The sequence below is a fragment of the Pseudophryne corroboree genome, chromosome 3 (assembly GCF_028390025.1).
Source record: "Pseudophryne corroboree isolate aPseCor3 chromosome 3, aPseCor3.hap2, whole genome shotgun sequence".
Classification (NCBI taxonomy): domain Eukaryota; kingdom Metazoa; phylum Chordata; class Amphibia; order Anura; family Myobatrachidae; genus Pseudophryne; species Pseudophryne corroboree.
The window spans coordinates 717,228,537-717,253,234 of NC_086446.1; the positions used below are offsets into that span (position 1 = coordinate 717,228,537).

At 45.1% G+C, this 24,698-nt stretch overlaps 1 protein-coding gene across 4 annotated transcripts in view; it reads right to left on the reverse strand.

Annotated features, from left to right (window-relative positions):
* The window catches only part of INPP5A (inositol polyphosphate-5-phosphatase A), a 911,370-nt gene that overhangs the window by 84,028 nt on the left and 802,644 nt on the right, over positions 1–24,698 (reverse strand). For all 4 annotated transcript variants that reach the window (XM_063962166.1, XM_063962167.1, XM_063962168.1 and 1 more), the window contains exons 10-11: positions 24,262–24,357; positions 17,919–17,993 (exon numbers count right to left, since the gene is read on the reverse strand). In XM_063962166.1, coding sequence (XP_063818236.1) covers positions 17,919–17,993; positions 24,262–24,357 — 171 coding nt within the window. The remainder of the gene's footprint in view (positions 1–17,918; positions 17,994–24,261; positions 24,358–24,698) is intronic.

Consider the following 24,698-nt stretch of genomic DNA (forward strand, 5'->3'; position numbering starts at 1 on the left):
TAACGTTATGTATTAATTACTTTAATGTGTGCTTACATTTTTATCTCAGCTCTGAACTAAATTATTCTGAAGATGTCAAGATCTGACTAAAAGCCATGTGAGAAGCACAAAGTGTAGACCCTACGTCATGGGCACAGGGAGTGCAGTGTCAGTGGTGCCCCCTCCTGGTCCCTAGAATTACACCACCACCCTGCACACAGGATGCACTGGCATAGGAGACAGCCGTTCCCTAGTCTGGCTGGGCCTGGCATTGGGAACCTTCTTGGTGGCTCCCTTCTTCCCAGGGACCAGTCACCTATTACCTTTTCAATGTGAACAGCAGCATGGAGTAGGTATTTTCTCTGACTGGCTCATCTGCCGGTCTGTAAGCCTAAGGCAGGGTGCGCAGAAAGCCAGGGTAGGGGTGCTGATCCATTCCTCCTCCATAAGGGACCAGCTACTGTTTATCTTCTCCCCCCTCCCCCCCCCCACCTCTTCTCCCCCCTCTACCCCTCACCTCCACTTCTTCACAATCCTCCCGAATTTCCCCTTACTCCACTATACAAACTTAAGCAGGGCAGAAAGTGAGTCTTCCAATCACACGTGAACCCACAATATTGGACAGTGGAAACAGCTCAGCCCGGGTCCAGTAACCCTGCTTGAGAGAAGGGTTTTTCCTGTGAAGAACCCGGGAAAGGCTCAGTGGAAACGGGTAAGCTGGGACCCGTTTACAGCGCCGTCACTGCACACGTGAGCAGTGACGTTGCCAACCTGGCTATAAATTGGATCCAGCCTCCGGTCTGAATGGGGTCACAGCCAGGCCGCATCTGAGTTGGAGTTATCTACAAAATCCTGAGTGCTACCTGGCATTTCAATCTGAAAGGGGTATTGGTGAGTAATAAGCACCAAAATGATGGAAGAGAGGTAGCACAAGGTACTCAGTTTAAACTTAAAAGTTAAAAATCCAGACTGTCCCCTATTTATACTTGGTCACATTCATTTTCTTTTGACAGTGATTTTAATAATCACTACACAAGAGACTTTCATCTTAGAAACAGAATTAGCCTATCTAAAGGAACATAACTATGTGAGGGTTATGTAATTCCTCTGCCTGTGCCACGTGCTGAAACAGAAAGAGTAAGGCGCCTTAGTCAATAGAAAACAATTTAGGCCGTTTTATCAGAAAGTAGAAAGATACCCTGTAAAAGGTCACTGTCCACTGGGACCTGGCCATAAGCTGCCTCTGCTGAAATCACTGTAGTATGAACCCTTTATAACAGGGCAACTTAATTCAGTCATTGGAGTAGAACAACAGCAATTACTCATCAAGACCTGCGGACCAAACTCAGAGCATTGTTGGATCAAGAGGTGATATTAGCAGCATTTATCAAATCCATCGCCAGCATGCTCTGGGGAATTCACAGCTGTGCAAGGGAAATGCTGTTTAGGCTGTAAGTAAAAAGGAGAAATCTGAAGGAATCAGCGCTCCTGAGTGACTCTGGGAAATATTCTGAATTCCCTTTAAAAAATGTCAACGCGCTTGAATTGGTGAAATGAAAGACACCGGTAATTTGCCATTGAAATGGTCTTTCGTGTTTCATTTTGCCATAAAAGAGCAGCCTCCATAAGATGGATGGATATTCCTCCTCTAATGTCGCAGCAATCTCTGAGCATATACATTCCTTATAACGTCACCTGGAATTTTGTCTTTGGTTCTCTGCATGGAGCAGACAGTTAGTTTAGAGGTTCCCAAATGTGGTAGCCCAAAGGCCCAGGTTGTAAGTACAGTGCCTTGCTAAAGTATTCACCACCCTTTGCATTTTTCATGTTTTGTTGCCTCACAACTTGGAATTAAAATGGATTGTTTGAAGGTTTGCATCATTTCAGTCACAGAACATGGCTACAACTTTGAAGATGATGGTTTTTTTTTTTTGTGAAGCAAACAACAAATAGGACAAAATAACAGAAAACGTTAGCTTGCATAACTATTCACCCCCCTAAAGTAAGTACTTTGTAGAGCCACCTTTTGCGGCAATTACAGTTGCAAGTAGCTTTGGATAAGTCTCTATGAGCTTGCCACTGGGATTTTTGCCCATTTCTCAAGGCAAAACTGCTCCAGCACCTTCATGTTGGATAGTTTCCGCTTGTGAACAGCAATCTTCAAGTCTGACCACAGATTCTCAATTGGATTGAGATCTGGGCTTTGACTAGGCCATTCCAACACATTTAAATGTTTCCCCTTGAACCAGTTGTGTGTTGCTTTAGCAGTATGCTTCGGGTCATTGTTCTGCTGGAAGGTGAACCTCCGTCGCAGTCTCAAATCCCAGGTAGACTGAAACAGGTTTTGCGCAAGAATATCCCTGTATTTAGCACCATCCATTTTTCCCTCGACTCAAAACAGTTTCCCAGTCCCTGCTGCTGAAAAACATCCGCAAAGCATGATGCTGCCACCACGATGTTTCACTGTGGGGATGGTGTTCTTGGGGTGATGGGATGTGTTAGGTTTGCGCCAGACATAGCGTTTTCCTTGGTGGCTGAAAAGTTCAATCTGACCAGCGTACCTTCCTCCATACATTTGGGGAGTCGTCCACATGCCTTTTGTCAAACTCAAAACGTGCCTTCTTATTTTTAACACTAAATTATGGATTTTTTCTGGCCACTCTTCCATAAAGCCCAGCTCTATGGATTGTACGGCTTATTGTGGTCACATGCGCAGATACACCAGTCTCTGCTGTGGAACTCTGCAGCTCCTTCAGGGTTACCTTTGATCTCTGTGCTGCCTCTCTGATTAATGCCCTCCTTGCCCGGTCTGTGTGTTTTGGTGGCCGGCCCTCTCTTGGCAGGTTTGTTGTGGTACCATGTTCTTTCCATTTGAAGATGATGGATTTGATGGTGCTCCGGGGGATCATCAAAAATTTGGATATTTTTTTTTTATAACCCAACCCAGACTTGTACTTCTCAGCAACTTTGTCCCTGACTTGTTTGGAGAGCTCCTTTGTCTTCATGGTGTGATGCCTCTTGCTTAGTGGTGTTTCAGCCTCTGGGGCCTTTCAGAAAAGGTGTGTTTATATTGACAGATCATGTGACACACTGTGACTTCTGAAGGTAATTAATTGCACTAGAACTTTTGAGGGGCTTCATAGCAAAGGGGGTGAATACATATGCACATGCCAATTTTCAAATTTTTATTTATAATTTTTTTTGTATAAAATTCCTCATTTCACTTCACCAACTTAAGACTATTTTGTGCATATCCATCACATAAAATTCAGATTAAAAAAATAATTTTAAATTACAGGTTGTAATGTAACAAAATAGGTACAAAGCCAAGGGGATGAATACTTTTGCAAGGCACTGTATATCCATGACTCAACACAGACTGTTAAATCCCTGGAAGGCTTAACGCTGCTACACGTTGGAGACATCCAGAAACGCTATACCTCATTCCTCAGTGCAGCAATGCACTGACGGTCATCTGTCTCAGCTCCCACACAAGCAGGTTCTCACAAGAGGGAAAGCCAGAAGTGCCCGGAATACAGGCGTGCGCACAGCGTCTATTCACAGGAGAGGCAGGAGGCATGCCAGCAGCTCTCAGAGGGCTTGGCATGTCTCAAAAGCATAGGTAAATAGGTGGTGTGGCTTGCAGTCGCAGCATTCTCGTGAATGCAGACCCCCCATTTGCTGAGGCCACACATTTCGGATGCGCATGCCTTCGCCACGCTCAGGAGTCCCGTAACTACATACAAAATGTTGTGAGGTATGCTTAAACATGGGCCACTACCACTGCCTTACCCTTCATGCCACAGTCTAACACTGAGTTACGGCCATCTCTGGGTAATGGCAATGGTGGCTATCACTGGGGATCTCAAGCAATGGCTTTCCCATTCAAAGTATGAAGAAGCTACATACTGCAAACCTATCATGGATAGCAGTGGTGTAATAGTTAGCATTACTGCCTCACAGCACTGAGGTCATGGGTTCCCACCATGTCTCTAACCGTGTGGAGTTTGTATAGTCTCTCCGTATTTGCGTGGGTTTCCTCCGGGTACTCCGATTTCCTCCCACAATCCAAAACATACAGGTAGGGTAATTGGCTACCAACAAAATTAACACTAGTGTGAATATCTGTGTGTGTACATGTGATAGGGAATAGAAATTCTAATCTCCACTGGGGCAGGGATTGATGTGAATGGTCAAATAGTCTCTGTAAAGTGCTGCAGAATATGTGTGCACTATATAAACGGTGATAAATAAATAAGTAATACCTGTACCACTGGCTGTTTTTATGCTATTGTCCCAGGACGGTGGCAGCAGATGCAGTAAAAAGACAATATTTTTGAATTTTCATACATATGTTGTAACACTGTAAGGGTGCAAGGTGCAGTTTCCTGGGGTATATGGCAGCACGCAGCAGCTGAGGAACCACACAAGTCCAGTTTCTGGTACAACTGGCCCCAGCCAGTTTTATTGTACAGAAAATAAAACAAAAAACAAAAGAAAATACCTTGCCTGTCCGGCACTAACTAAACACAAGATGTTCCTAACTATCACTAAAACAAAAAAACACAGAGTTCTCCAGCAAACACTGTATAGCTCACTTGTATCAGGAAGCGTGTTTCTCTCACAGAGATCCTGCAGTTTTCCCAGGCAGTCTGCACACCCTAATCAGGCCAGCAACTCTATAACACTCTTACACAGCTGAAAGCCGGATTAGCCTTCTGTGAGGCCAAAGACCCGAACTGGGCCCAATGTCTGGAACTTACCCCATCTCTCTTTCAGGGCCCTTACCCAGTTATTCCAACAATCTGAAAAGGTTCTAACAAAACAAAACATATTCCTAGCAGTTTTCATTTTTCTAATACATGTAAGACAAGAACCTGGGACAAACATACCTGCCCTCAAACACTATCCCAGTGTTCTTGTCACATATCCCCCTCCCCTGTTTCGACCTAGGGGCCGGAACACTTGTAGCCCCCAAACAGAAGATGCGGGACAATGCATCTGTGTTGGCCAATTGTGTACCCGGTCTATGTTCGACAGTAAACTTAAAATCCTGCAACGCTAGAAACCATCTAGTTACACGAGCATTTTTGCCTCTATTTACATACATCATTTTTAAAGGGGCATGATCCGTCACTAGTCTGAATTGTCTACCCAAGAGGTAATATCTCAAGGTATCTAGTGCCCACTTAATGGCCAAAGCCTCCTTTTCCACAATGGCATACCTTTTTTCATGCTCATTGAGTTTCCTACTCAAATAAATGATAGGGTGTTCGTCCCCATCTCTGGTTTGGGACAGCACAGCGCCTATCCCTACCTCTGAGGCATCTGTCTGTACCACAAATTCTTTTGAAAAATCTGGTGTTATCAATACCGGTTGTAAACACAAAGCCACTTTTAATGTTTGGAACGCTTTTTCTGCATCAGGGTTCCATTTCACCATATTTGACTGCTTCCCTTTGGTAAGGTCTGATAACGGCACCGCTGTGGTCGCAAAATTGGGAATAAACCGTCTATAGTACCCAGTTATTCCCAAAAAAGCCCTTACCTGTTTTTTATTCACTGGACGAGGCCAGTTTTGAATAGCATCAATTTTATTCAATTGGGGCCTAATTAGACCTCTGCCTATGGTGAAGCCCAAGTATTTGACCTCCTCCATTGCGAGGCAGCACTTCTTTGGGTTAGCAGTTAACCCTACCTCTCTGATTGAGTCCAGTACTGCTTGTACTTTAACCAAATGAGACCCCCAGTCTGTACTGTGAATTACCACATCATCCAAATAGGCAGCTGCATATTTTCTATGGGGCCTCAAAATTTTATCCATCGCCCGTTGAAAGGTTGCTGGAGCCCCATGCAACCCAAAGGGTAACATCTTATACTGGTACAGCCCCTCCGGAACCGAAAAGGCTGTTTTTTCTTTGGCGCTATCAGATAAAGGTATTTGCCAGTAACCTTTGGTCAGGTCCAACGTGGTGAGAAACCTGGCTGTTCCCAGCCTTTCTATAAGCTCATCCACACGGGGCATGGGGTACGCGTCAAACTTGGACACCTCATTTAACTTTTTCCCTAATCTCAAATTGACCCTGCCATTTAGCTAGGAATTTGCTTTCCACAGTGGGTACCAAAACAAGAACTCTATCTCCAGGAGCAAATTCCCGTATCTTGGCACTCCGGTTATATACCCTCTGTTGAGCACTTTGGGCCTGTTCCATGTGCTCTCTGACAACAGGTACCACGGCTGCAATCCTATCCTGCATTTGTGATACATGTTCAATAACACTTCTATAAGGAGTGGGCTGTCCTTCCCACGTCTCTTTGGCAATGTCCAACAGCCCTCTGGGGTGTCTACAATACAACAAATCAAATGGAGAAAACCCCGTAGAGGACTGAGGAACTTCTCTGATGGCCATTAACAAGTAGGGCAACAAACAATCCCAGTTTTTCCCATCTCTCTCAACAACCTTTTTTAACATACTTTTTAATGTTTTATTAAACCTTTCCACCAACCCGTCTGTTTGGGGATGGTAGATGGATGTCCTGAGGTGAGTGACCTTAAATAATTTGCATAATTCCTTCATGATCCTTGACATAAATGGAGTACCTTGGTCAGTCAAAATTTCTTTTGGTATTCCCACTCTACTAAAAACCTGCACCAGCTCCCTAGCTATTGCCTTGGTTGTGATAGTGCGTAAAGGGACAGCCTCAGGATATCGAGTGGCATAGTCCATAATTACCAGGATATACTGATGGCCCCGAGCAGACTTTAACAAGGGCCCCACGAGATCCATGGCTATTCTGTCAAACGGGACCTCTATAATAGGCATGGGAACTAGTGGGCTCCTGAAATGGGGTCTAGGGGCATGATACTGGCATTCAGGACAGGAAGAACAATATTCAGACACTTCTTTATAAAACCCCTGGCCAAAAGAACCTTTGTAAAACTCTTTCAGTGTTTTTTTCTGCCCCTAAATGTCCTGCGGTAACGTGACTATGAGCTAAATCTAGTACCGTTCTTCGATAAGGCTGGGGAACTACCAGCTGTTCCACCACATCCTTACCCCTTTTGACAATGTGGTACAAGAGCTCATTACAGATGGCCATGTGGGGATACGTAACCCTGTCACCTGGTGCCACAGGTTCCCCATTAACAACCTTAACATTCTCCCTAGCCTTTATTAAGGTAGGATCCTTTAACTGTTCAGACGCAAACAGATCCTTCTTTACCTCCAGGTCAGGCACGCTTTCAGTTCTAACTACTATGTCTCTGTTCCCAGCAAGAGGGTCCTCACTGGACTCCCCATCTGTCACTTCCCCAGCCAAACTAGCAAAAGGCAAAGGGTCAGAAAGTTCAGAAGACACACGTACATCCATAAAATCACTGGTATTATCAACTGGCTCTTTACTTCTCACATCTGTTGATAACCGTAATTCCCACAGTTTCCAAAAATGAGGAAAATCCCTCCCTATTATGGCCTCATGCACCAAGGTGGGGACCAGTCCTACTTTAACAATTGCTGACCCACAACAAGTTTCTATATTCCCTTCAGCAGTGACATAATGTTGGGTATCCCCATGTATGCAAGTTACCCCAATAGGTATTTGCTGGACCTTTAAGGGGTTCACTAACCCAGTTTTCATGAGGGTAACTAAACTTCCTGAATCTAGCAAGGCCTCTACCCGGTTACCCTCTAAGAACACATCACACATTTGTTTTTCCAGCTCAGGTGAAGGTACCACAGTACAGACTAACCTAGCAAAGAAAGACATTCTGCGACATTCAAAGGCAGCATCACATTGCATGGGCTCTTGCGTGACTGGGCAATTGGCAATAACATGACCTGGCATACCACACCTAAAACATTTAACCACACGATTATCAACCCGTTTGGGCAGCATAGACCGTACTAGCCCCATTGGCCTGTCTCCAGGGCCAGTGTTTACAGTCTCTCCAGCCTTGCGTTCTCTTATCCGCCCAGCAACATTTTCCCAAGGAACAGTCTTACCAGTCTTTACTGAAGGGCGCTGTCGAGGATCTATGGGTTGCTGGGTGGTCATCAGTAGTTCCTCTGCTGCCAAATACCTCTCTACCATGTCCACTAATTGGTCAGCAGTACCCGAGTTTCCATGGCTCACCCACTTGCGCAGGACCATGGGCAAAGATCTCAAGTAGCGGTCCATGACGACTCTTTCAACCATCTGGGTACCAGTTAATGTCTCTGGCTGTAACCATTTTTTTGTTAGCTGAATAAGGTCGTGCATCTGGGAGCGAGGAGGCTTCTCCATGGCGTACACCCACCGGTGCACCCGTTGTGCTCGTACTGACAGCGTGACTCCCAGGCGGGTCAGGATCTCAGTCTTTAATTTATCATAGTCCCGAGCCTCAGCAGGGCTTAAATCAAAGTACGCTTTTTGGGGCTCACCTGACAGGAAAGGTGCCAGCAGACTGGCCCACTGTGCTTTCGGCCAGTTCTCACGCTCGGCAGTCCTTTCAAACGTGGTCAGGTAGACCTCCACATCATCAGCCTCTGTCATTTTCTGCAGGAAGTGACTGGCCCGTATAGAACTAGAGCTGGTCGGAGCACTGACGGCCACATCTCCAATCCGGGCTGCAAGGCTCTGCACCACTTCTGTTAAGGCCTCTCTATCCTGACGCTGTTGCCTGTAAAGTTCGTCAACAGCTGCCTGCTGTTGTCTCCTATTTTCCTCCATTGCCACCTGCTGCTGTCTGTTGGCCTCCTGCTGAGCCGCTGTAGCTTGCAGCAAGGCTTTAAGCAGTTCCTCCATGTTGACAGATTTTTCAGGCGGCTTTGTAGCTGCTTTCACCCAGGACATATATCAAACCCTCAGGGGTGAGTCTCAGCAACTTCACACTGGGCTGTATCTGCATAAACCACCATTTTCTGCAGGCCTCATAAAGCTGCTGCTTTCACTTATGCGCAGAACGGAGTGCTCGCATTCTCCACCAAGTTGTAACACTGTAAGGGTGCAAGGTGCAGTTTCCTGGGGTATATGGCAGCACGCAGCAGCTGAGGAACCACACAAGTCCAGTTTCTGGTACAACTGGCCCCAGCCAGTTTTACTGTACAGAAAATAAAACAAACACCAAAAGAAAATACCTTGCCTGTCCGGCACTAACTAAACACAAGATGTTCCTAACTATCACTAAAACAAAAAAACACAGAGTTCTCCAGCAAACACTGTATAGCTCACTTGTATCAGGAAGCGTGTTTCTCTCACAGAGATCCTGCAGTCTTCCCAGGCAGTCTGCACACCCTAATCAGGCCAGCAGCTCTATAACACTCTTACACAGCTGAAAGCCTGATTAGCCTTCTGAGAGGCCAAAGCCCCGAACTGGGCCCAATGGGGCAGATGTATTAACCTGGAGAAGGCATAAAGAAGTGATAAACCAGTGATACGTGCAAGGTGATAACGCACCAGCCAATCAGCTCCAATATGTAAATTAACAATTAGGAGCTGATTGGCTGCTGCCTTTATCACCTTGCACATATCACTGGTTTATCACTTCCTTATACCTTCTCCAGGTTAATACATCTGCTCCAATGTCTGGAACTTGCCCCATCTCTCTTTCAGGGCCCTTACCCAGCTTTTCCAACAAACTGAAAAGGTTCTAACAAAACAAAACATATTCCTAGAAGTTTTCATTTTTCTAATACATGTAAGACAAGAACCTGGGACAAACATACCTGCCCTCAAACACTATCCCAGTGTTCTTGTCACAATATATATATATATATATATAAATTATATTTTTCTTCTGAAAATTGGATTCATATATTCTACATTTATGTTTTTACATTTTGTTATGAATGTGCAAGCCCGAGGTTGGCTGTCTTGCATGAGCAGTAGGTAGACCAAATGACGGGTATACTACTGTCGGCCATATTGCCGGGCACCTGCTGCCTATATAAACTTACAGAAGGCACATAAGCTTATACTCCGCTCAGCAACAAGGCACCCCTACAATATAAAGTATCTGAAGTCCAGTCTTCTACTTGCTTGCTCTTCTGAAGAGATAGACCTTTGGGATTTGGAGAAAGAGGAGGCCATGAGAATAGTAGGTAGATAAATACAGATCATTTAAAATCCTGGATGTCATTTCAATCACTCTACAAATACAACCACTGCAAGCTGGATGCACTTTGCAGGACAGTGTAATGTGTAGACTGGTCTAGAACAAGACATACAGTATGTATAATGTGTTATGCTACGTGGTATTTGTTGAGAATGTAGATATGAAATATTCATGAAGCGGGAATAGTGAATACTGTGATGAGAATTGGGATTACCCGGGAATGGAGACTTTTACAGAAGATTTATTTTTATTTTTACGAGTCACGAAAGAGTCAGCGGGTGTGGATGACGTAAACTTTTACTGGCGCTGAGTTCAGTGGCTAAAAACCCCCAAAACATTTTACAGGTCTGGAATCAAGCCTCCATTTCAAGAAAAATTATTTTATCTACTTTGAATGGACTAATTGGAGACATCCTCAGCTAAGGAATCCAGGGTAGCCAGGCTTGAGATTTGGGAGAGCTACACTATAGCACTTCCTTACGCAGACGCAACAAGTATGCAGACGCAGCAACATCTACCTCCAGGTACCTAACGAGGCTTGTAGACAATGATCCCCCTGATTCTTAATGAAATATCCTCTTCTTTCGCACAGCGTATCTTTCACTTAGCATTGCATCTTACGTTAACTGGATACATTTAATTCGTTTGGTGAATAATTATACTTCATGTCCAATTGATATTGCATTGTTTGATGTACCTTTTTTGACATGCTTCAGAATCAATAAAACCATTTAAAAATAAAAAATAAGAGTGTCACAAAAAAGACCATATAGCGGGGCTTATTTCCAAGTCACACACAGACATGACTGCGCCTTTTACTGCATCTATGCTAATGCCGTGGCCAATCTGATTAATACCTGTGGCACTGCAGTCCCACACCACTTCTGTACTCACATTTGGAACATTCTGCAGACGTTGGGATCAGTGGCAGTTCCAGAGGTGGGGCTACAGCACAGTCCAAAATTCAAATAGGGGAGACACAACAACTGCCAGTGAGTCCCGGCCAGTGATGTTCGTCAGCGTTTCAGGTGGCAGTTGGTGCGACTCCCCTATCTGAATCTTGGACTGTGCTGCAGCCCCAGCTCTGGAGACGTATATCTTATGCTTTTAGGATTCTGTGGCTTTGAGTTTCGTTTTTAGTTTTAGACTAGTACAGATTTTATTGAGACACTCCCTGGGAGTCTAGAGAGCAGCTCTCACGAGAAGTCTGCACTTACGGCACTGGTAAATGTCTTCTAATTGCATAGTGTAATCTGGCTGTTCCTGATTGAAATAAAATTATATAAAATATACTGGGTCAATAGGGACAATTGCTTCGATTATACTGTTAATATAAATCTAATAGCGCAGTGTTGTTTATCTGTAATACAGCTCTCTGAAATTCCCTATTAAAATGTGCTACACTACATCTGACAACACAGATCTGAGCGCAGCTATCAGTCCGTTCCAGCAAAACATGACAGCCAAACTGAGCTCCTAATTGCCCCCTGACAGTTCTTCAATTGACCCTTTGCAGAAGGCTTACAAGCAATGTTGTTTAATGTACAGTACAGAGAGCTGTCAGCATAAATAAGGATGACACTGCCGCCTTTCTGAGATAATTACTGTGTACATCTCGCTAACCCAATAAGTGACCTCTTTGTATGTAAACACTATAGGACGCACGCTGTAACAAGGCGATTGTACTCAGAGTGCATTCTATACATTGGATAGGTGTCTTCAGATAGAAAACAAATTTAATGCATCAATGTCACAAAGAACCCTATAGAAAGGTATAACTTATTCTAATTTAAACACAGTCGGTTAAATAGACAGAAAAGCAGAAAAAAAGCAATTTTTTTTATTTTTTATCATTCAATCTATCTGGATGTGCCTTGTAAAGGGTTACTGGAAATCAGTCCTTTTAGAATGCACAGATTCCGTGACCCTGTGCCGTATTTAAGGCATTAAAAGCTCCTGTATTACGCTAAATGGGAACTGTGGTTCCCCGTCACACAGCAGCGCTTCAGAGCTTAAAGAGTAGCTAGAGCATTCTGAAGGTCTACTGTGTGACCATGTTTTCTATTTTATACAGTACAGATGCCATTGCTTCTATTCTCTTTTCCATAATCTCTATTTTCACATAGAGCTGAAATATACACTTTACTGAATTGTGATAAGTAACAGCTTGTGGTGGGGCCTAGTAATAAAGAATGTGTGTAATTCAGTGGCCAAGCCCAGAAAGGACCAAAAAGTAGTAAAGTGGTAAAATGCACTATTCCACACATTTCTGTCCAGAAGGGATTATATATAAAACTATATTTGCACAGACATTAATACTCAACTCTGTTACTTCTCAAAAGCGCTCTAGAATTCAGGCAACAGACTTAACGGTGAACTAACTTGCTACTGCATAAATTAATACCTCCCTACAATCTCAATATAAAGGGACTGGTCCTGAAGCCCTGTGGTGGGAATTTGTGACTCGGCTCGACTAGATGAAACTGGGAATTAGCACAAGTGTTTTTCATCTCCAACATGGCACAGATGAGGCATGGACATGTTCTGATATGGATGGGAGGGTATGCAAATATAAACTATAGTTGCTGCAATAGCACATAACACCTGGAGATCTTCAGGGAGCAATGAGGATTTTGAATAATCGCATGGAACCACAGTGCTTCCCCTATAGGCAGTGTGTGGTACAGGCTGGTGGGGTACAGATGTGCAGGTTTCTGTAGCCTTAGTGATCAGGGTCGATGAGACACATGGCAGGCCTGGGTGCGAGAGGAGGTGTGGCCAAAGGTGGCATTGCCACACCCACTCATTAAAACTCAGACTTCTTATACTATGTTTGCTATGATGTGTGCCTAGAAGGGGGTATTCCTCAACCTTCATGGCTCGCGTGGGCCCCCCCAGATGACCCTAGGCCCAGGTTGGGAGCACTCTCCCCACCCCGTCTTGACATCCCTGATAGTGATTACTGGTCTAGCCAGTAGTTAAATGGACAGAACATTTGAACGCCCTCCTCCACCCAAAAAATAAAATAAAAAAGTTTACTGGGAAAAGTAAGCCATTATAGTAAAATGCATAGTTCAAGCTTACACAATCTTTCTGCACAGCTTTGTGCAAAAACAGAAAGGTATAAAAGATAAAAGGGATATTTGTCTCCCTCAGTGAACTACAAAGTATAAGGCCACATATATTGGCAATGATAAAAAGAAAAAAATTAAATGATTAAAATACATAAAGAGCCTAAACATAGAACTACAGAACTTGCAAAAGAAACAATTCTGCTCTTGTGCAGAAACACCTACATCTATATACATTACTATCACAAACGGAAAAGGGATCATTAGAAACCTTCAGGCTTTTGTCTGTGCAAGTGATGTAACCTGCACTACGTATGGCAGCTTTCATGTAGGGGATGGAAGGGGTCTAGTATGAGTGGCCGGGATCCCGATCGCCGGCATACCGACAGCTGGGCGAGCGCTAATGAGCCCCTTGAAGACTCGCCACGCTGCGGGAAAGGTAACAAACTTACGCTATTTATTCTCCCTCCAGGGGGGTCGTGGACCCCCAATAGAGAGAATATGTGTCGGCCTGCCGGCCCTCGGGATCCTGGCGCCAGTATACTGGTCGCCGGGAGCCCCGGCCGGCGGCATACTGAAGATCACCCAATGGGAGAATAGCATACAGGATAGCGGCACATACCTGCTATTTAATATGTATTTATAGACCATGAATTCTCTCCTTTGGGTTTTGGTTCATCATCAAAGTACAATAGTGCACATACGTACCCCAACAATTATTCAAGAGGTATAAGAGGAACATTACATTAGAGCCCACGTGTAATCCCCATTTCCAGGGGCAGATTGGGAACATAAAGCAGTCCTGGAAAATATTCTGAAAGTGGCCTCATGTGGTAGGTGTGGCTACAATGTCAATAGGCGGAGTCAAACCAACCGGAGGCATGCTGTCCATTAGTACGCAGCAGCTGTATACGAGTGTCACCAATATGTAAGGAGCATAACCATTGAATTGGACAGTATCATGCCACTTTCCATCCAAAAAAGTTGATCACTAGTGGAGCAAGTTTCAGATTTAGGAAGATATTCAATTAAGTGCCGTTTTTTCGACTGGTCAAAAAAATGTCACTTATTCAACACAGGATATTCAATTGCGGACATTTTCGCCCATTTTTTTTATCCATTTTCGGCCAATCTATTTCACTTTATTTCGGGTGAATCGGCATGGGCGAAAATTGCGCCCAAAACGGGCGAATTCGACAAAACACGTGTATCGTTGGCAAATTAGCCGATACACGTGGTTTTTGACAGTGCCAGATTTTTCGACCAGTCAAAAAAACGGCATGGGCATTGAATAGGTCGGATGTAAGTTCGACCTAAAAATGGGCGAAAAGGGATGTTTTTTCCCGACTGGCCGAAAAAACAGCACTAATTGAATACCCCCTTAGGGGTCTATTTACTAAGCACGGGAGAGAGATAAAGTATCAGCCAACCAGCTCCTGTCATTTTTCCCACTTAGCAGAAAAGACTAGCACCAATTGCCTTCAGAGTAATGCAAACTGCATTTGAGCAATTTGAGAATAGTTTTACACCTGGAAACCAAATATTAATAACTTTAGGGGATAAGATTTACACCTAGCTCTTTGGAATAAAAATACTCTTAAACAGATATCATCCAATTGCCGTTTGCTCCAAGGGTGACTGTAGATAACCAAACTACAAGTCTGAAGCTTTTCAGAATGAAAATTGCATTCCTGCTTCTTAGAGGGAGAAAAAAAATAAAAAAGTGATCTATTATACATTTTTCATAAGCCTGATAACTATTTTATGTATCAAGGACATCTATCTCTTAAATTACACTGGGGGGAAGAGTAGAGAGCAGAAACATATATATAAATAAAATATATATATATATAAAAAAAAACACCCTCTCCACGGACAATGATAAAGTAGTTAGCGGATAATAAATATTTGTCAGCTCTTGTCACATCTGCACAAATTCCGCTATTAGTGAAGAGACGCTGCACAGATAGAGGCCGGAAAATCAATGCATCTTCAGCTCAAGCAGTTGCTAAACACACAGAAAAACATCTTTATCCAACAAGCCGCTCGCTGCGAAAATTCCCAAGTCTTTGCCTCGCCGCAGCAAAGGAAAATTTAATCTTCCCAAATACTCATCAGGGCACTCCATCCTGCAGACCTGACAGCCCCACTTATAATTAATTATACAATTTCGATGGGAATATCGACTAAACTGAGCCATATATCATAGCAAAAGTCAATAGCCATGGACACATTCAATCATGTCCCAGCCAATGATTACTACTCTTAAAATACAATAATTATTTTCAGGAGCCAGCTCGAATTAAATTTCTGTCAGGCTGGTACAAGACCAGTGCTTGATGAAGGATGCAATGGATTTTTTGGGGCTGAATTCGTCCAAGGAACATTCATCCTTTAAGATAGGTAGTTTGTTTTTTAGCGATCATGGTGCTGCGTATTTAACTAGACCATGAAGATTAGATTATCTCCTCCGCCTCATTATATCATTCATCTTTTTGTTGCCTCTGTGGTTGGGTATAGAGATCCCGGGAGCTGCTGACTCCGGGCCAGCAATGCATTTACCATACAGGCAACCTAAAGATCTGCCTAGGTCAGCACTGTCCAGTGGGAACAAAAGAATATTTTAATGTTTATTTCCTTTGCATTGAATGCGGCGATTTGATCTTTGCTAACCTCTGGTTGTCACCCTGTAAATATAATTTAGAATGCAGTGTTTAATAGAGGTGTATAAGTAAATTATTACAGGGGTTTATACGGATTACGGGCAGTATGTACTAAAGGAAAAAGGAAGTAAACCCCCTGTTTATGGAGGTTTTACCGCATTTTCAAATGTACTTAGACCCGGCCGCCCGCTTTTTTCAATGCGGAGGGTGTTGCCATTTTTTTATGGCAATACCCTATAGAAGCGTATGGGCTTCTTACCGCATCCCGTCGCACTGACCGCTCACGCCGACCCCCCCCCCCCTGTATGCAGGTGTAGCAGTCCCGGGGATCCCAGCCTCCTCCTTCCCCAGGAACACAGCCATCTGTACTTCTGCCTGCAGGGAGGAGGAGGAGCCTGGGACAGCAGACGTCACCTCCTGATGCTGGGAGGTGATGAAGGCCTCCGCACACCCTCTCCTCCGGACCGCCAATCTTCACAGGGGGCCAATGCCATCACATTGCGATACTAATCGCAAATGTTAGTATACATGCGAATAGCATAGGTGCGATAGCAGGCGATGGCCCGTGAAGATAATTATTAGTACAACCCGCCCTAAGTCACCAGACTGTGGGGAATATGTATCAAAACTTGGAGAGAGATAAAGTGTAGCGAGATAAAGTGTGAAACCAATCAGCTCCTAAACGGTTATTTTTCAAATACATTGCATGGTACTTTATCTCCCTCTAAGATTTGTTACATTTACAACCGCATCTTTTACATGAGCTAAAGGGGCAGGGGCTAATCTAGCTGTTTAGTTGGTAAAGGGAGGACCATATGAGGGGGGTGACGAGAGTTTCTGAATGCACAAAAAGTATTATATTTACAAACAAAGTGAACTTTAAATTTTTTCAAAGTATTCGCCAGAGGAGTCTATGCATGTGCTCACACCACTTGATGAAGCAGCTGGATGAAGGTCTCCACTGCAGCTTATGGTGACGGAAAGTGAATCCCACGCTTGATTTGTGGGAACACAAAGTCGTCACAGGAGTCCTGGTCTGGACTGTATGGAGGATGACCTAGTTTCTGGGCCAGAAAATCCACCCCTTTCCTGGACCTGTGGGCAGGTGCACTGTCGAGATGGAGAAGTGGTTAATTTTTTTTTTATTGTTGGGAGCCAATTAACCTGACACCAGAGTACCTGGTGGAAATCCACACAAGCATGAGGAGAATATACAAACTCCACACAGTTAGGGCCATGGTGGGAATCCAACCTATGACCTCAGTGCGGTGAGGCAGGAATGCTAACCATTACACGATCCGTACATGGCCAGTCTTGGCCACAAAAACAGCCACTATCTGCTTGGCCACGCTGCATTAACATTGAAACTTCTGTGGTGACACAGATCCAACTAGGGTCCACTGGAGATCCAGGATTTATCACCCAGAGCTTGAGCGACTGCCATCGAACCTGACCAGCATGTTGTGGCACCAAGTCTCCTTCTGCTCTCAAGTCAGCTGATGCGCCCCCCAGCAAGCAGAAACCTTGCTCAGGCCAAGCTTTTTGTGGAATATGAAGCAGGTGGATCCCGATGAAATTTAACAAAAACATTAGTATAGGTTACAGTTCAAAATCAGACAGTCAGATTGCGTCTACTCAATATACAGTATGCACTGCATATCTGGAAACTTATTGCACACCCCTCATAGATGCATCTTTATTTGGTTCAACCATAATTATTCCACACAGCGATAGCGTCCAGTGACATCACTCAGCCTTCCAGGTCATGCAGCCCTTTAATGTACACAGCCAACCAGCCCCCATAGTGCAATCTGAATAAGGGGCCCTTACTATGACCAGACATTACTGTTCTAGACTGGAAACAAGTATAAACTTCATTATGGGCCAGATGTACTAAGCCTTGAAAAGTGATAAATTGCACGGTGATAAAGTACCAACCAACCAGCTCCTAACTGTCATTTTTCAAACCCAGCCTGTAACATGGCAGTTAGGAGCTGATTGGCTGGTACTTTACCACCGTGAAATTGATCACTTTTCAAGGTATAGCACATCACCCCCAATAACAGCAAGTAGTGTTTTACACAAAATCTCCACAAATGAAGCCAGACTTACCGCAGTACCATTGTTATCTCTAAAAACTTCTTGATTAAAATAATCAAATAATTTCTTTTCTACTTGTAGTACAACCTGGAAGTAACCGAAAGAAATAGAAGAACACCGTTAGTGAGTATTAATAGGTGCTTCCTAAAAGTCCAGATTTTCAGAGCACCAATGGCGTGGTAATATCAGACAGGGGGTAATATCAGACAGGGCTCCAGAACTCCAGCTTTTTACAGCTAGTTCAAATCTTTTTCTTTCCCTGTCCATTATAGTCTATCTAGAGTTGTAAATACCATGCCTAATGGCCATGTGGGCCAATGAAGACACTAGGGGGCACAGGTGCCAGTGAAAACATTGACTAGCGGGCATGGGGGCCAGTGTTACCATAGGATAGTGGGCCAGTGTTGACATGGGGTAGTAAGTATGGAGATCAGTGTACAGACATACTAGTGGGAATGGGGGAAATGTACACATAAGCTTGGGGGGGCGGGTGAATGGGACATATGGGCATATCTGTAACATCTTAGCCTAGTACAATGGGGTCAGTGCCAACATAGGCTAGTGGGCAAAAGGATCAGTGATGACAAAAGCGAATGGGCATTAGAGACAATGTCAACATAGCCTAGTTGACAATGGGGCCAGTGTTGACATAGGTTAGTTGGTTATGGTGGTCAGTGTTCACTTAGGCTAGTGGGCCAGGGAACTAACATCAACAGAGGCTAGTGGGCATAGATGTCAGTGTAAACAGGCTACGGGGCATGAAGCCTGTCTAGGCGTAAACTAAGGGATACGGGCCAACACCAACATAGGCTAATAGGCATAATGTCAGCATAGGCAAGTGTGCAATGGTCCAGTGTTGAAAATGAGTATATGGAGGCCAGTGTAGTCACACACCAGTGGGCAACTGGGGCAGACACACACCAGTGGGCAACTGGGGCAGTCACACACCAGTGGGCAACTGGGGCAGTCACACACCAGTGGGCAACTGGGGCAGACACACACCAGTGGGCAACTGGGGCAGACACACACCAGTGGGCAACTGGGACAGTCACACACCAGTGGGCAACTGGGGCAGTCACACACCAGTGGGCTTGGAGGTCAGTGTAGACATAGAATACAGGGCAGTGTAGACATAAACTAGGGGACAAAGGGTGACAGCAGCAATATACAGATGCGACACCCTTCGGCTGATACTGCAGAATTGCCGCAGTGCGTGTGCACAGAAAATGCACTGGGCGATCATGCCCTTGACCTTACCGTCAATAATCACAATTGCGGAAAATTTGGCAAGTAGACAAAAAGGTCATCATAGGCAAGTATCATAGGTTAGTGCTGTCATATACTCGTGGGCAACAGTGTGCTCACAAACCTGTGGGAAACAGGGGGACAGTGTAGTCATAGACTAGTGGGCAACCAGGGGACAGACTAGTAAAAAGACTAGGGGGTATATGCAATTGCGGTCGAATTCCCGAAAATGTCGAAAAACGGGACATTTTCGCCCCCCCAAAAAAAATTCAGTACTTTTCGTCAAAAAAACGGACTTTCCAAATTCGACTTTTTGAAATTCGACATTTGTCAAATTCGACATTTGTGCAATGGTACAAATGCGGCAATTCGACAAAAGTATATTCAATTGAAGATTGTAAATTCGACAACAGTGTTTTTAGACAGTAAATTCGTCATTTTCAATCCGCCACACTTTGCTGGCGGAATCTAATAAATTTTTTTAAAAACATGTTTTTTTTGTGTTTTTTTAATTGGTAATAGCATATCTATTTATATTAGATGGGATTAGGTACTTGGTTTGTCTATTTTGGAGGCACAAGTATTATTTATATATTTAAAAAAAAAAAAAAAAAAATATATATATATATATATATATATATATATATATATATATATATATTTTTTTTTATGGAATGGTAAAAATCTGAAAAAAAAATGCGTGGGGTCCCCCCTCCTAAGCATAACCAGCCTTGGGCTCTTCGAGCCGGTCCTGGTTGCCAAAATACGGGGAAAAAAATGACAGGGGATACCCCGTATTTTAACAACCAGCACCGTGCTCTGCGCCTGGTGCAAAAAATACGGGGGACAAAAAGAGTAGGGGTCCCCCGTATTTTTAGTACCAGCACCGGGCTCCACTAGCTGGACAGATAATGCCACAGCCGGGGGTCACTTTTATACAGAGCCCTGCGGCCGTGGCATTAAATATCCAACTAGTCACCCCTGGCCGGGATACCCTGGAGGAGTGGGGACCCCTTCAATCAAGGGGTCCCCCCCCCAGCCACCCAAGGGCCAGGGGTGAAGCCCGAGGCTGTCCCCCCCATCCAAGGGCTGCGCAGGGGGGGGGGGGGGGGGGGGGCGATAGCATTTTGAAAAATGAAAGAATATTGTTTTTTTTTCCAGTAGTACTACAAGTCCCAGCAAGCCTCCCCCGCAAGCTGGTACTTGGAGAACCACAAGTACCAGCATACGGGAGAAAAACGGGCCCGCTGGTACCTGTAGTTCTACTCAGAGCCGGCGGAACCCGCTCAGCAAAGGGATGCAGTGCAGGGAGGCGCATGCCTGGAGAGGCGCTCTCACTGCTCTGCATTCCTTTGATGTGTGCAGTTGCTGCCGGCTGCGCCTATCACGGTACGTGCATACCGGCTCTTCAAGTCCCCACTCCCACGCCGCTGATGTAATCTCCTCCCGTCCTGATGTAATCTCCTCCCACGCCGCTGATGTAATCTCCTCCTGCAGTGGCGCTAGCAGTGGGAGGTGTGTGGGCGGGACTGACGGACAAAGGACGGCTTCGGGAGCAGAGAGCTGCAGTGACTACTGTACTTGACTGCAGTACTGCCAGGAGCCACTAGATGCCCCCATATCCATGGAGCCATCTCATCACCTACCAGGACTGTGGAACAATAGAGAGACTGCCCGGGAGGTTGTGTCTATCAGAGGAACTAAGTGAGTATTTTGTATGTTTGATTATCTGTCTGTCTGTCTGTCTGTCTATTTATCTATGTGTCTGTCTGGGTTTTTTCACTCTGTCTCTCTTAGTTGAAGGGGTCTCTGCCTGCTATAATGTGTAAAATGGGGACTCTTGCCTACCGTAATGTGTAAAATGGGGACACCTGCCTGCCGTAATGCGTAAAATGGGGACACCTGTCTGCCGTAATGTGTAAAATGGGGACACCTGCCTGCCGTAATGCGTAATATGGGGACACCTGCCTGTCGTAATGTGTAAAATGGGGACTCTTGCCTGCTGTAATGTGTAAAATGGGGACACTTGCCTGCCGTAATGTGTAAAATGGGGACTTTGACTGCCGTAATGCGTAAAATGGGGACACCTGCCTGCCGTAATGTATAAAATGGGGACACCTGCCTGCCGTAATGTGTAAAATGGGGACACTTGCCTGCTATAATGTGTAAAATGGGGACTCTTGCCTGCCGTAATGTATAAAATGGGGACACGTGCCTGCCGTTATGTGTAAAATGGGGACACTTGCCTGCCGTAATGTGTAAAGTGGGGACTCTTGCCTGCCGTAATGTGTAAAGTGGGGACTCCTGCATGCCGTAATATGTAAAGTGGGGTCTCTTGCCTGCCGTAATGTGTAAAATGGGGACTCTTGCCTGCCGTAATGTGTAAAGTGGGGACTCTTGCCTGCCGTAATGTGTAAAATGGGGACTCTTACCTGCCGTAAAGTGTAAAATGACAGTCGGAGTACCGACAGCGGTGAATCGAGTTCCCTCTGTGCGCTATGCGTGGTGTAAATGTGAACAAGATTGTGCTACTGTATGGAGTAATTTGAATTGGTACTATTGTGTGACCACGCCCCACCTGTTTTTTTGCGGCGTGAGACTTCATACTGCATTGTCTCTTTATTAAGTATGGGAGAGAGGGCGCAAATTTATAGTTTGCAGGAGGGCGCCGAACACCCTTGCACCGGCCCTGGTTCTACTGGAAAAAAATACCCAAATAAAAACAGGACATGCACACCGTGAGTGTAAAACTTTATTTCACACCTGCCGACACACACATACTTACCTATGTTGACACTCCGACACTGGCCACGACCCCCTCGTCAGTGAAGAATCCGGGGTACCTGCAAAAAAAATTATACTCACCAAAAACCAGAGTCCGGATCTTTTTTTATAATCCACGTACTTGTCAAAATAAAAAAAACGAACACCCGGACCAGGCGGACTGAAAGGGGTCCCATGTTTACACATGGGACCCCTTTCCCCGAATGCAGAGACCCCCCGTGACTCCTGTCACAGAAAGGTCCCTTCAGCCAATCAGGAAGCGCCACTTCGTGGCACTCTCCTGATTGGCTGTATGCGCGTCTGAGCTGGCAGACAGCGCATCGCGCAGCTCCCTCCATTAGTTTCAATGGTGGGAACTTTGCGGTCAGCGGTGGGGTTACCCGCGGTCAGCCGCTGACCGCGGGTGACCTCACCGCTGACCGCAAAGTTCCCACCATTGAAAGTAATGGAGGGGGCTGTGCAATGCGCGTCTGAGCTCAGACGCGCAGAGCCAATCAGGTGAGTGCCACGAAGTGGCGCTTCCTGATTGGCTGAAGGGACCTTTCTGTGACAGGCGTCACGGGGGGTCTCTGCATTCGGGGAAAGGGGTCCCATGTGTAAACACGGGACCCCTTTCAGTCCGTCTGGTTCGGGTTAATGCGGTTTGTTTTTTTGCCAAGTACGTGGATTATAATAAAAGACCAGGACACTGGATCAGGTGAGTATAATTTTATTCACAGGTACCCCGGATCGTCGGCGACATTGGAGACGTGGCAGTCGGCGGGTCAACATAGGTAAGTATGTATGTGTCGGCATGTATGAAATAAACTTTTACTTTCACGGTGTGTGTCTCCTGTTTTTATTTGGGTATTTTTTCCCCAGTAGAACTACAGGTACCAGCGGGACAGTTTTTCCACCCGCATGCTGGTACTTGTGGTTCTCCAAGTACCAGCTTGCGGGGGAGGCTTGCTGGGACTTGTAGTTCTTCTGGAAAAAACAATATTCTTTCATTTTACTCAAGGCTATCAGCCCCCCATCCGCAGCCCTTGGATGGGGGGGGACAGCCTCGGGCTTCACCCCTGGCCCTTGGGTGGCTGGGGACCCCTTGATTGAAGGAGTCCCCACTCCTCCAGGGTACCCCGGCCAGGGGTGACTAGTTGGATATTTAATGCAACGGCCGCAGGGCGCTGTATAAAAGTGACCACCGGCTGTGGCATTATCTGTCCAGCTAGTGGAGCCCGGTGCTGGTACTAAAAATACGGGGGACCCCTACTCTTTTTGTCCCCCGTATTTTTTGCACCAGCACCAGGCGCAGAGCCCGGTGCTGGTTATAATACGGGGGATCCCCTGTCAGTTTTCCCCCCGAATTTTTAGAACCAGGACCGGCTCGAAGAGCCCGAGGCTGGCAATTTTTTTTCGTTTTTTTTTTCCGTTTTTACCCATTTTGTAAACATTTTTAAAAATCTAATCAAAATCCGTCAAATCGGCCGTTTTTCGACAGCGGGACTGTCGAATCCGTTTTTTTATTGAATATGTTGAATTCCGGCACCCACCTGCCGGAATTCGACGGTCGAATTGTATTGAATTAAAAAACGGGTGAAAAATTGCCGCGATTCGCCGGCAATTGCATATACCCCTAGGTGGTAAGTGTCGACATAGCCTAGAGGCATGGGTACCAGCGTGACACAGGCTAGTTGGAAATGCAACCAGTGTTGAAATACGTAGTTGGGCATAGGGGCCAGTGTAGACATGAACTAGGTGAGCACACAGTAGGTGTCAGCACCAACACAGGCTAGAAGGATGGGGGCCAATGTCAACATATTCAAGTTGACAATAAGGCCAGTGTCAACATAGGCTAGTGGGACTGTCTCCCCATTGTCAGCAGTGGCTATCGGGCATGTGAGTCAGAACAGACATAGACTAGAGGGCATGAGGCCCAGGCCCGATTCCCGCTACTAGGCATGGGGGCCAGTGTAGAGAAACTAAGGTGGGTGGGTGTCAGTGTAACAGAGTAACGTGTGTGCGGGGCAGTTTTTTCCTGTAGGCTTGTTCAGCCCACAATATTGTTGTCTACAGTGTTCATTGTTTTTCTGTGAGACTTCATCTGGCTGGTTAGGATGTTGCTCTGATCTACACAATTTTGGCAATCGCCATATACATTATCCCATAGTAAATACAATCAGTTACACAGGTTGGTCTAATTAAATTCATTGTAAATCCTAAGAACATAATTGTATATGTAAGAAATGTATCTACCCGCCCTTTAACAGTAAAACCTGTTTGCACTAAATAAACCCACATCTGTTAACGGCCTGGCAAGTTATAAAGTAATACTGTATCTACATACCTTGCGATCATTCTCTGATTCGCGGAATATCAACTTTTCTACTGCATTGCTGTCTGTCGCATGGACAGTCTGCATTGTCGTCTTTGCACAAAGTGTCTGTAACAGAGAAATGAAATATTAGCTTAAGTGACAGTTTTGGCATACACTGCATGACCTGGCGGCAACACAAAACTGAACAACTGTCAAACAAATAATAATAAAAAAATGAAGGCCCAGACTTATTAAGCCTTGGAGAGTGATAAATTGCACGGTGATAAAGTACTAACATATCAGTTACTAACTGTCATTTTTCAAACACAGCCTGTAATATGACAGTTAGGAGCTGATTGGCTGGTACTTTATCTCTGTGCAATTTACCACTCTCCAAGCCTTGATAAATCTGGGCCTTAATTTGCAAAGAATACACCCTGCAACCGTATTATCTTGGATCACCACTA